We start from the raw sequence: 13,238 nt of genomic DNA on the forward strand, positions 1-13,238 counted from the left end.
CTTATCCGCCTCGTTTTCCGTACACAGGTTTATCAAACTGTTTAACAGTATATTTTTTATAAAAATTTTCTATAGGAAAGTTGTTTTAAAAAATCATATTAATCTATTTTATATTTTCTTAATAATTTATATGTTATTAGTACGTTTTCCGTACCACGCATAAGTTAACTAAGCCCCCTTGGCCGAACGCAGCCTTACTCGGACTTATGGATAGTCAGCACCACTGCAATATGATGTTACTCCCCCGTTTCATAATATTAGATGTTTACTTTTCTGCTTAAAATGTTTGATTATTTGTCTTATTTAAAAAATTATAGGAATATAATTTATTTTGCTTGTGACTTATTTTATTATCAAAAGAACTTTAAGCACGACTGATCATTTTTATATTTATACTAAATTTTTAAAAAAGATAAATAATCAAACTTTACAACAAAAAATGGAACATGATAGTACGTGGCTCATGAGAGGCTGTGCTGCATTCGTGTTAGCCATCCCCTCGATCGTGATATATACATGTGCACGCTCGCCACGACCAGCCCACTCACAGACACACCTTGCTTCCCGCGCGCGCGTGCTGTGATCTGTGAGCTAATCAAGCTATGGCTCCAGGTCCAGCTACGGCGACCCCGCCGACGACGGTGGTGCTCATCCCGTTCTGCGTCTCCGGCCACCTCACGCCCATGCTGGAGGTCGGCAAGCGGATGCTCCTCCGCAGCGGCGGCAACGACCGCGCCATGTCGCTCACCGTGCTCCTCGCGCAGCTGCCGGCGGCCCAACGCGCGCCCGACTTCGACGACGCCATCCGGACGGAGGCGGAGAAGGCGGCCTCCTCCGGCTACGACGTCCGGTTCCACTGCCTCCCCGCCGAGAAGCTCCCGGAGTTCCGCGGCGGCGAGGACTTCATCTCCCGGTTCATGCAGCAGCACGCGTCGCACGCCAGGGAGGCGATCGCCGGCCTGGAGTCCCGCGTCGCCGCCGTCGTGTTGGACTTGTTCTGCACCACGTTCCTCGACGTCACCCGCGAGCTCGGCCTGCCCGGGTACGTGTACTTCACGTCCGCCGCCTCCATGCTCGCGTTTATGCTGCGGTTGCCGGCGCTGGACCGGGAGGTGGCCGTGGATTTCGAGGAGATGGAAGGCGCCGTCGACTTACCCGGGCTGCCGCCGGTGCCGGCTGCTCTGTTGCCGGCGCCTGTGATGAAGAAGGATCACAATTACACGTGGCTCGTGTACCACGGTGACCGCTTCCTGGAGGCCGCGGGGATCATAGTCAACACGGTGGCCGAGCTCGAGCCGGGCGTCCTCGAGGCCATCGCCGACGGCCGGTGCGTGCCGGGACGCCGCGTTCCGCCCATCTACACGGTCGGTCCCGTGCTGTCGTTGAAGCCGCCGCCCGAGAAGCCGCACGAGTGCGTGCAGTGGCTCGACGCGCAGCCGCGAGTCTCCGTCGTGCTGCTCTGCTTCGGGAGCATGGGCAGCTTCGCGCCGCCACAGGTGCTCGAGATAGCCGACGGCCTCGAGCGCAGCGGGCACCGCTTCCTGTGGGTGCTGCGCGGCCGGCCGCCGGCCGGCTCGGCGTACCCGACGGACGCCAACGTGGAGGAGCTTCTCCCGGAGGGGTTCTTGGAGAGGACCAAGGGGAGGGGCCTCGTGTGGTCCAAGTGGGCGCCGCAGAAGGAGATCCTCGCCCACCGCGCCGTCGGCGGATTCGTGACGCACTGCGGGTGGAACTCGACGCTGGAGAGCCTGTGGGACGGCGTGCCGCTGGTGCCATGGCCGCTGTACGCGGAGCAGCACCTGAACGCGTTCGAGCTCGTGGCCGCTATGGGCGTCGCGGTGGCCATGGAAGTGGACAGGAAGCGCGACAACTTCGTCGAGGCGGCTGAGCTGGAGCGGGCGGTGCGGTGCCTGATGGACGAGGGGTCGGAGGAGGGGAGGAAGGCGAGGGAGAAGGCCACGGAGGCGAAGGCCGCGTGCCGGAACGCCGTGGAGGAAGACGGGTCATCGTACATGGCGATGCAGAAGCTCACGAAGGAGATGGCCTATCCACGTGGTTATGAAAATTTCTAAAAAACAATTTCCGGTAAAATTCAACCTATAGTTGGACGTACTGTAGTACGTGTGATTGTTGCAATGTGCTTATTTTGAGTGCAGTGGTGAGGGGCTGATTAGTCGTTACCTTCTTTTTCTTTCTGCCCTTCTCTTCTTCCTCTCCCCTTTTCTTCCCCGTCCCCTCTTCTCTATTTTTCATGGCATGTAGAAATGTAAAGATAAAATTTATTATAAGATATATATAAAAATGTTTGTGTAATTTGCTGATAGCTATTGTAAAAAGATGTCACATCTAAAGGATATATCAAATATCTGGTACTACCTCCGTCCCATAATAACTTTATTTTTCGTTTTTTCGTGTCCAACGTTTAACCACTATTTGAAAATTTTGTACAAAAACTTAAAAAAAATTAGTCACGTATAAAGTACTATTCATATTTTATCATCTAGTAACAATAACAATATTATTCGCAAAAATAATTTCAAATAAGATAATGGTCAAACGTTGGACACGTAAAAACGAAAAATAAGATTATTATAAGACGGAGGTGGTAGTAATTTCTGAAGGACACTGTAACTATTATTTTACTATATCCCCATCTAATTGAAGAGAGAAGCATGTTAAAATGATGATTTTGCCCCTTATACCAAAGAGATGCTACTCAGGTTGATCTGAGGCACTGTGGGTAGCAGACCACCTCTTTCTCGATCCACTCGGAAATCCTAAGTACACTACGAAAAAAATTGCAAACTATAAATTATTCAGAATTTTCAAAAAATTAACTGCATATTATGCAAATTTGCCTAAATTTTAAATTATATGTTATGCAAACATTGGAATTTTCAATACATAAGAGCGTAATGTGTAATTTGATATTTTTGCTTGACGTGTAATTGGAAAATTATTCATAACGTGTATTTTAAAATGTTGAAATTTTTTTATATTGTAGTTGGCTTTTAAAGGGGGTTGAGTGAGAGGTGGTCTAGTGAGACTAGAGGACTTTGACCAAGCCAAGTAACATGTATTGGCTTGAGGGGCAAAATTGATATTTCAACATGGTTTGTCTCTTCAATCAAACGTGATAGAGTAATGGTTGTGATATTCTCAAAACAAATTACTTTTTTCTGGGTGTTTTTCAACCGTGACGCGTTTTTATGAAACATTGATACTCACCATTAAATTAGACAACCTTTGAGTTTTATGTATAGCAAATTTGCCAACCGTAAATTTATATTTTCTATGATTTGCTTCATAAATAAAATTATGTATGTATGGAATAAGTCATACAACTGCGGAGTCACTTCTAATTGTTGATATCTTTTTAACTGAATCGATAAATATCCCGTGACTGAAAATTTGAGACATCAACTTCGATTTCTTCCACCAATGGATACGGTTTAATATCATGCAAGGGGTGGACAATGACACCATATGTCTTTTCACTTCTAGTTAGGCTTATAAGCTAAAATTTAAATTTTAAGTTTTTTCATTGTAGTTTATTTTTTAGTTTTGGCTTCTAAATCACTAAGAATATATATAGAAGTTTTATTCATAAATTATTTTCTATTTTCAAATATGTCTGTTTGTTTTTTTTCCAAACAACCACCCCTTTTAAAATCTCCAGCGTGCATGTTTGGGGTTAGACCTGGCCAATGGATACAGTTTAATGCTTCCTACTTTACCAAATTTAAGTGCCATAATTTCGAAAATAAAATCTTCACGAAAAAAATATATATTTGTAAACAAAAAATAATTTGTGAATAAAACTTTTATATATGTGTTCTCAGCGATCTAAAAGTTAAGACTGAAAAATAAACTACAATAAAAAATCATAAAATCAACTATAAATTTAAATTTAAAGTTAAAAATTATATTTCGATCTAATCTATAAGTAAAAGCAAAAAAGATAAGACTACCAGGTAAGCTAAAAATATAGTTTTTTTTCCCCACACAAGAAACCTTTCACCTCAATGCCAAATCCGTTGATCGTGGCCTTGATAATGTTTCTAGAGGGTGGTAGATGTCATCATATAAATGGTAGAGGGAGGACCACGGAGGAATCGGTCTCCGAAGAAAATAAACTTCTTTTGATTTAAATTTGGACATAGTTTATGTTGAGATTTAAGCCCAGATATTCCAATCCAAAACCAACGAATTGGTCTTTTCTTAGACATGGTGAGTTGGAGTTTTGGGTTGCTTACCAAGATCAACTTTGTACAACTCAGTGGAGTAGTAAAGCAATTTAACACCCCCTTCTGTTGTAAGACTTTTTAACTTAATATGTGTCTTATCTATTTATCTATGTACATTACTTATATATATATATAGATTAATTATTATATAGATCTGCATAATGCTCTTATATTGTTATGATCATCGTTTGTCTTTCTTAACGAAAAACCAAATGACATATTGCAACGAAAAATATTTTATAAATAAAATTTTTACATACATATTCTTAGCATGACCCGAAGCTGACAAGTAAGCTACGATGAAACCCCACAATTAACTTTAAATTTAAAGCTAAAAATTTAAAATTTAGATTATAAGTATAAGTAGAAGCGAAACGATAAGCCTAGAAAGTGAGGAAATATTAATTTGAATGCTTAAGGGCTTATTTGGTCGACACAAATATTGCCAAATTTACTTGTCAAACATTCCTTAGTGCGTGGCTAAAAAAATAATGACTGCACATTAGACAACGTTTGGCAAAAATAAAATAAATAAACAAATCTATGCCACGTGGGCTCAAGAGTAAGAAAAGGTGGCACATAATTGTATCAACAAAGAAAACAATAAATTGTGGCAAAGTTTGACAAAAATATGGTAGTTAACAAAACAATCCATTTATCTTCTAGTTTTTATTCTTTTGTTTTCTTCGTTATGAGACCTATAATCTAAGTATTCATGTATTTATTAACTATACGTATACCAACTTGTGGATATATAAACACTGGATTTCTATCCATTACCATCCTAAATTTTACAAATTACACCCTCAAATTCTCATTATTTGTAAACAATCAGATCAGATAAATAGCCATATAAATCATGAGATGAATATGCCCTATATCGAAAAAGATATATAACACAATATTTATTTTAGAAAATATTAAAAGGTATTTTTATCCGTAGTAAAGCACGCACGTTCATCAACTTAGCATCTTAAAAACCAATTATACATTTTCCTTGGAGGCATATCATGTGCATGAGCACTGCTAGATACACCTCCGATTTCTTTTTTTGTTTGACGTCGTTGATATTTTGATCTACGTTTGACCCTTCGTTGTATAAAAAATATATATATAATTATTGACTATTTTATTATGATTTGGTTTTTATTACTAAAGTAATTTTAAGTATGATCTATAATTTTATATATTTAGACAAAAAATTTAAATAAGATAAAGAGTTAAATATAAATTAAAAAGTCAACGACGTTAAAAAAAACCTCAAGAGTATTATTATTATGATGAAGTGTTCTCCGTGCGTACGACGCATCCTCCCAAGCCACTGGCTAGGTGCTCCTGTTTCCCTCCAGGCCTTCACCGTGTTGTACTGTCGCACAGTTCATGATTCTGCAAGGACCCTTAGAAAAAAATACTCCCTCCATTTTAAAAATATTTGACTTTTTGCTTGTAATGTTTAATCATTCGTTTTATTTAAAAATTTATGAAAATATTATTTATTTTACTTGTGACTACTTATCATTTTTTATATTTATACTAAATTCTTGAATAAGACGAATGGTCAAAACGTAAGTAAGAGGTATGTAAACCGTATGTGTAGTCGTAGTAGCAGTTTCCTGCATGCTACGAAACGTCTCTATTCCCCCAGGAATCCAGGATCGATCGAACAATGCCCGAGCGGCAATAGCCTACACACAATAATTGTAAGCCTAGTTGGCTAGCTGATCGAATAGTTGGCTAGCTGATCGAATATTGGCCCCATGTGAAGAGCCAAAACGTTCGGTACTATTATCAGAATCATACCCCAGTGTTATAATAGTCACTAATACTTTTTTTTGGTTAATTAGATTCATGTCATTATAAATTTGTAAGTTTTGAAATATGCCATTACTATTCGACTAATTGTAAAGATGTCATTATAATTTTAGAACTATTTCAGAAATACCTTTTTGGACCAAATTACCCTTTACACATGCCAAGAGCACAATATACAACAGAGGGGCAGTATGGCCTAATTTTTTTTAAAAAATGATACACCAAAAGGGTATGGAGTGACATATTTTAAATATTTTTAAAATTATAATGGTATCCTTACAATTAGTTAAATAGTAATGATATATTTCAAAATTTGCAAATTTATAATGGCATGGATCTAATTAACCCTTTTTAAGATGACCGGCAGAATGCTGACGTTTATATTAGAGCAAGTACAATAGTAGACTATAAGCTAGCTATAAGAATATTTTAAGGTGATAAAAGAGAAGAGAAAAGAGCAGCAGGCTATATATTTATACCTAGCTGCAGCATAGATTCTAAGACACATATGTGTATGACAGGTGAGGTCAGATATTAATTGTGTAGTATATAAGTATTATATGTATTGACTATTAGGTTAGCTATATATTATTTGTAGCCAGCGGCTGGCTATAATATTGAACTTGCTCTCAAGGAGTGAAGTTAATTACAAAGCATCCCGAAGGACGTAGCAGAAGAGAGAAGAACTGGGGAGAGGAGAAATGAGGTTACACCGGCCGCCTGAGCGGCTACAAACTTTGATGCTGATATTCTCCTGCGTCCTTTGGCTCCACAGATTTTCCATGTGTTTACTTCATTCGATGATCATGACCATTAATTGGTCTTGGGTCAGCTCCTTATCTCTGAAGATTCTTCCGTTCCTCACTCCAGATCATCCATGCCACTAACATAATTAGTGACAGTGCTCCTTTCTTGCTTTCAGCATCTTTCTGTTTGGATCCTTTGCGCCACCATTCTGCTGGTTTCTGTGAGGTGTTGTGGCCTGCGAGGTGATATCCTGCCTATGTTTGGTGGTGTTTAGTTGCCAAAATTTTTTATAAAAACATTACATCGAATATTTGACCCGATGTCGGAAGGGATTTTCGGACATGAACGAAAAAACGAATTTCACGGCTAGCCTAGAAACCGCGAGACGAATCTTTTGAGCCTAATTAATCCATCATTAGCACATGTTAGTTACTGTAGCACTTATGGCTAATCATGGACTAATTAGGCTCAAAAGATTTGTCCCAAGATTTTTTCCATAACTGTGCAAATAGTTTTTTGGTTCATCTATATTTAATACTTTATTTAGATGTACAAAAATTTGATATGATGTTTTTGGAAAAAAATTTAGGAACTAAACAAGGCCAAATGTGTTTGACTACTTCCCAGATGCACCTCACCAAGGGACAATCTTTGAAGAGATGTTGGGCCATCTCAAGGGTCCCATAGCATAGTTAGCAGAAGTAGTTGTTGTCCCATTGTCTGGCCAGTAGATCTTGTTTTGGAGCCGCAGCCAGGCAAACATCTTGTATTTAGAGGGTGCCCAGGTTTTATAGTCACTGACATTTGCACTCGTAGAGGAGTGAGATTCATATATCGGTGATAATGGTAGAATATAGCATGCCTCATTGCCTTGCTACGCAAGTTATTTGGTTTATGCCGTTGGAACGCCAGTTATGAGGTGATTGATATATTTTTAAAGAAAAATTAATTTATAAGTAAATTCGAATTTTGAATGAGGATGTAGGAAAATATGGGAATGGTTTGTACCATTGGTGACGGTCATCGGTGACAGGGTGAGCTGACACCGGGCAAACTACTAACTGGAATGGGTTTGTCGCCCGAGGTGGGGCTGGAGCCCAAAAGGATATATTTAGGGCCTCAATTTGTTTATTTGTTTATGCTTATAAATAACTTTAATTTTAAATTTAGAGTTATTTAGAGTTATCATAGCTTACTTTTTAGCTTTCGATTTTAGATCGTAAAGAAAATTTATATTAAAGTTTTATAAATTATTTTCTAGGTCTAATTAATTCATGATTATAAGTACTACAGTAATCTAGATATGCTAACGATGGATTAATTAGGCTTAAAAGATTCATCTCGTGATTTTTAGACGAGCTATAAAATTCGTTTTTTAATTCATGTCCAAAAATCCTACCGTTATCACCAGAAAAATTTTTGGCGAACTAAACTGAGCCTAAAAATCCTTGTGTATGATTAAGGGCTAAAGGTCAGATTACTGGCTACCTAGGAGCCTAGCCCTCTCAAGTAGTAGCGGATGGTGGCCGGCAGCCCGGCACGATGGGAATAACCAGGCCAGGAGCATGGGACCGATGGAATCTATAGGCATGGTGCAGAGATGCTCGTCATAGCAAAGTATAATAGCAAGTTATAAGCCAGCTAAATGTTAACGTGGAAGAGAGAAGGGAGAAGAGAAGCTGGGCTACAAGAGAGAAGGGAGAAGAAAAGCTGGGCTATAAGCTTATAGCCAGCTCAAACACAAGAACCAAGACAGCATGTGAGGCAGACATGTGGGTCCTGCATTAAAGATAAAGAGCTAACCATTATATGAGTGGGCTATAAGAAGACTACAAAAAATCTTATAGCCAGCTTGTTGGCTATATTATTAGCCTTGATCTCAAGGACATACTCTTCCGTCCCAAAATAAACCAATTTTACACCTTGTAGCTATAATTTTTGACTCTTCGTCTTAATCAAATTTTTTTTGTGATTGTTATTTTTATTTTTTTAGATGATAAATCATGAATAATACTTTACGTGTGACTAATTTTTTTCTAATTTTCTGAAAATTTTTTAAATAAGACGAATGGTTAAACGTTGGGCACTTAAACCGGAGAATTGATTTTTTTTTAAGTAGTGCAGAGGTGCAGTGATGCACTGCTTTCCTGGCCTCTTTCCTCACCGGTCACCAGCTAGATCCGGTGGATTGAAGGCCAATTTCTAACCTCACGCGAAACCATAACTCCTACGATCCTCACCGCTCCGGAGCTATGGATGGACAGATGGGCCGCCAGGCCCGTTACGGCCCAGGCATGACTGGGGACGTGCTGAAATCCGTCAACACATTGGGCGGTGTCGTGGCAGACCACGGGCTGCACCGACGGCCCAAGAACGACCTAATAACACTTGGGTCGTGTTATTAGAACAGAAGTAGGTGTTTTTACGTGATGATCAGAACAGCAAATTTATCAGCCTAGAGGACTCGGCACACAGCTGAACGTCTGGCCGCTGGAGCGTCCAGCACGGGCATGCTCGTCCAGCGCTCATCAAAGTTCGCAATGCAGGTTTTGCCAGCAATATTTTGGGCAGAAGCTTGGCTGAATGTGTGCCGGTCGTCTAGTTTCTTCCTGTTTACTGACTTGAATCACTTGTGATTCCTTATTTCATTGCTCCCGCCCAAGAGCATTCTTAAGAGCTTATGTATTCTCTATGAAGAGAAAAACTAGCTCCAATAGAATGTTCGAATGTGTATTTTTAAGTGTTGTTTCATGGCTAATAGTGAGGCATAATAATCAGATCTGAAATAGAACTATTGTGATTTTTTATGTTTCATCAATATATTTTCAATGTCTATTTACGTTAAATCGAAATATTGTGGTGACTTTTTATTATGTTTTTTTTGTCTTTTGTTTGATGGATAGTACATATTGCTTCAATAGATAAAATTCAACGTTTTATATTGTACAAAAAATGATATTTCATAGTATAATTTAATTGTGTTTCATCATTTTATCAGTCGAAACATTTTTAGTGAGCAATCAAACATTTTTTTAACATGTAAAGAAACACAAATCGACTGGGATCCGAAATAAAGACACGTGAGATTTTGCTATAAAGAATTAATTATCGAATATAACTCTTGGCATGCAGCACGGTTCCAAGCATATGTTGCAATATTAACAAAGTGGCCCGTAGACGCATAGGGGGTGATTGTTTATGTGTTCTATAAAAAAAGTTTTACAAATAAAAAATTATAAATGAAAACTTTATGTATGTATTTTTAGCGATATAAAAGCAAGTAATAAAATAAACTTTGATAAAAAAATCTATAATTAACTTTAAATTTAAGACTAAAAATTGAAATTTTAGCTTATAAACTAAAGCGTAAGCGAAGATACGAGAGCGATAGACTGCCAATCCAACAATATGGGTAAGCGTCCGATTTTTCTTGGTCCGATCAGACGTTCGATCCGTAGTCGGGCATGAGGCTGTGCGCGAGCCCGACTTGGACTCGGAGTCGATCCGTAGCCCGATCAGACGTTCGATCCGTAGTCGGATTCCAAGTCGGAGTACGTGTCGCCGTAGTAACGCGGCGCTATAAATCCTCGTCACCACCACCGAGCATCTTAGCATTCCTCGCTAGCTACTGATCCGCAGTTTCCAGCGCGCCAATGCCTTGCATGATGGTGCAATCCGCCGGCATCAGAAGTCTCCGCCGCGAGATGGAGACCAGGAGGAGGAGGCCGGAGCTCGCGCCGACGGGACGTGTCGCGGAGAAGTCGCCCAAGGCCAGCGCTCCACGCCCCCGTTCGTCCACGTCACCGCCGACGACGACCCCGCCCGCGCCATGCAGCGCCGGCGCCGCGGCGGATCCCCGGGCGCGCGTCGTCCTGCCATCATCCGCCGACGAGCGCTGCGTCATCTTGGCCCTGCCGGCTCCCGTCCCTTCGAGACGCCCCGCCGCCGCCGCCGAGCTGCCGATGATCAAGAAGGGCACGCAGGTGAGCGTGCGCACTCGTGTCGGGGAGGTCAGCTCGGGGGTCCACCTCGTGCTCAGCCTCGACGCGGTCGTCGTCTCCGACGAGGAGGACGGCTTCCTCGACGTCGTCTACAAGGCGAAGTTCCCGCTCGACGATCCCTTCCGCCCCGTGCGTGTTGCCACGGACAAAGTTATGGTGATCCCGCCGGCCGCGCCGTCCATCGCTTCCACCACAACTACCAAAGCCGCCGCGCCACGATGCTCCAAGTCGGCGGACAAGGGCGGCGCGAGACCGGCGACCGTCGCCGGCAAATGAAATCTCTGCGCGCCACTGCTGACGGAGGAGGAGAGAAAGAGAACAGGAGGCATTTTCACAACGATTTTTTGGGTCGTGGAAGGCACTGTAAAGTCTGTAATGATTCAAGGCACTGCAATTCTTAGTGTTTTTAGCTGTGTTTTCCTCGATTCTTGGTTGAGTTAGTACAGGATTATTCTTGTGTCAAGAATGCTTAATCTATGTGATGATGTATATACGAATATGTATGATTGGGAATGTGAATTCATATCATAAGAAGGTATCTTGCCTGCACTTGAATTATTTGAATCTTTTCGGTACGCGGTAGTTGTAAAACTGCATTTGCAGATTACTTTGTGTGAGCCTTCTGCGTACCGGCTTGTTGCCGATGCGATGAACACCAGCCTGCCATGAGCTCTATCAAGTGATCGCTGGCCTCTGCTTGCGCGTCTAGTCATACCAAGTAACCTTGCAAAGCATGTTTTCTAGGGTCAAGAATGACATAATTAGATCACTTCACTTAATGGCTTTGCATAAATAAAAAATTTGTTACTCCACAAGTAGAATGAGCATTTTTTTTCCCATGCGGGAAGCGGGATCTCTGCGAGAAAATGGACATTATGCCATGTTCAAATAGTGGTTTCGCTAGAATGCCATTCTGAAAACACGTTTCTATAAAATGCCATACTGAGTGAGTGTTTCCAGCCACTTTACCATTTTTTCTAGTTTTTTGATTTTTTCGATTTTTTTGGCTTATCAGCCAGGCGATATGACGAAAATACCCCTAGTTCTAGTTGGATGAAACGTGATGGTCGTCATCTGAGCCAGCGTCTTCTTCCTCCCAGGACAACGACTGAGCACGGGGGCATGGGCACGGGGGCACAGGCAGCGGCTGGGGACACGTTTCATTTAACTAGAACTAGGAGCATTTTCGTCATGCCGCCTGACCGATAAGCTAAAAAAATTGAAAAACTCAAAAAACCAGAAAAAATGGTAAAGTGGCTGGAAACACTCGCTCAATGGGGTATTATAAAGAAACACGTTTTTAAAATGACATTCTAGCGAAACCACTATTTAAACGTGGCAAAATATCCATTTTCTCGATCTCTGCTATTCTAAGGGATCAGACAGCGGGCGAAAATTACAGCCGACCCATTAGCCTCTGCTCTACTCTCGGTAGCTAGAGGCCAGAATTACCCAAAGTCGTAATACAAAGTTTATTTACACTCGGTTGAACGGGATATCAACGCAGCTGTCTGCAAGTCCTAAAAGATGGTTTTGTATTAAACGGTACTACCCAGCTCGTTTCATAAGATGTCTGATTTTTTGTTGCAATGTTTGATCAGTTGTCTTATTTAAAAATTTAGTATAAATATAAAAAAAATAAATCGTGCTTAAAGTTCTTTGATAATAAAGTAAGTCACAATGAAAAAAATAATATTTTCATAATTATTTGAATAAGATAAATAGTCAAACATTGCAAAAAAAATCAAATATCATACATTATAAAACTATAAAACAGAGGAAGTAGTTCCCAAGTATTCACGTATATAACATTTAGAATGCACATTTTCCTGTAACATGTTTTTGCATGGTCAAACCATTTTTTTTAAATGGTGGTTTGTAGTGTGGCGGTAGTAGAGTCCAAGCGGCCACCCAACCTACCTGAGATCACAGTACCACAAATCCTATCAATTATAACAAGCAATCATGACATGCCATAATGTCTTGTCACTGGGGGCGTTACCTTTGAAGGATAGTAGAATGACCCATTGTAGATGAGACATCGTGGATTGATCGGTCACATGTAAGAACTTACCATTGACAAACCTCTATATAGATCGGTCAAAGGTTAAAGCCCATCACCTCTTGTGGGTAAATAAAAACCCATCATAAGTAGTCGGTCACATGTGACATGGAAGTGCAAAAACAAATTACAGGTGAGGCCCTTCCTTTGTGATTGGTTTTGAGCAGCACCCCACACATGTAGTCGGTCACCTCTGACTATCGTTTGCCCTGACAACCCGTTAGAGGTAAATTACCCACACATGTAACATGTACTGACTGCTTTTGGTGATACTGTTTGCAGCTACTCGTGCAAACTCAATCTTGGTCTTAATAAGTCATCACCTTCTTATTGTTAGGACTACCAATCTATAACCCCGCTCCAGTCTAA

The 13,238-nt window shown here is 41.0% G+C and overlaps 2 protein-coding genes across 2 annotated transcripts; both read left to right on the forward strand.

Moving 5' to 3' along the window:
- The first annotated feature begins 550 nt into the window (after positions 1 to 550).
- Positions 551 to 2,335, forward strand: LOC102705548 (anthocyanidin 3-O-glucosyltransferase 2-like). Its single transcript, XM_040526052.1, has one exon. The coding sequence runs from the start codon at positions 603 to 605 to the stop codon at positions 2,070 to 2,072; it is 1,470 nt and encodes a 489-aa protein (XP_040381986.1). The 5' UTR covers positions 551 to 602; the 3' UTR covers positions 2,073 to 2,335.
- An 8,124-nt stretch (positions 2,336 to 10,459) lies between these two features.
- Positions 10,460 to 11,083, forward strand: LOC121054995. The gene has a single exon (XM_040526310.1). It carries the CDS (start codon positions 10,460 to 10,462, stop codon positions 11,081 to 11,083), a length of 624 nt encoding a protein of 207 aa, XP_040382244.1.
- Positions 11,084 to 13,238: the final 2,155 nt, after the last annotated feature.

Source organism: Oryza brachyantha, chromosome 7, assembly GCF_000231095.2.
Source record: "Oryza brachyantha chromosome 7, ObraRS2, whole genome shotgun sequence".
NCBI classification, from domain to species: Eukaryota; Viridiplantae; Streptophyta; class Magnoliopsida; order Poales; family Poaceae; genus Oryza; species Oryza brachyantha.

Coding starts and splice junctions, on each gene's coding strand:
- LOC102705548 (XM_040526052.1), top strand. CDS start 603: ATGGCTCCAGGTCCAGCTACGGCGACCCCGCCGACGACGGTGGTGCTC.
- LOC121054995 (XM_040526310.1), top strand. CDS start 10,460: ATGCCTTGCATGATGGTGCAATCCGCCGGCATCAGAAGTCTCCGCCGC.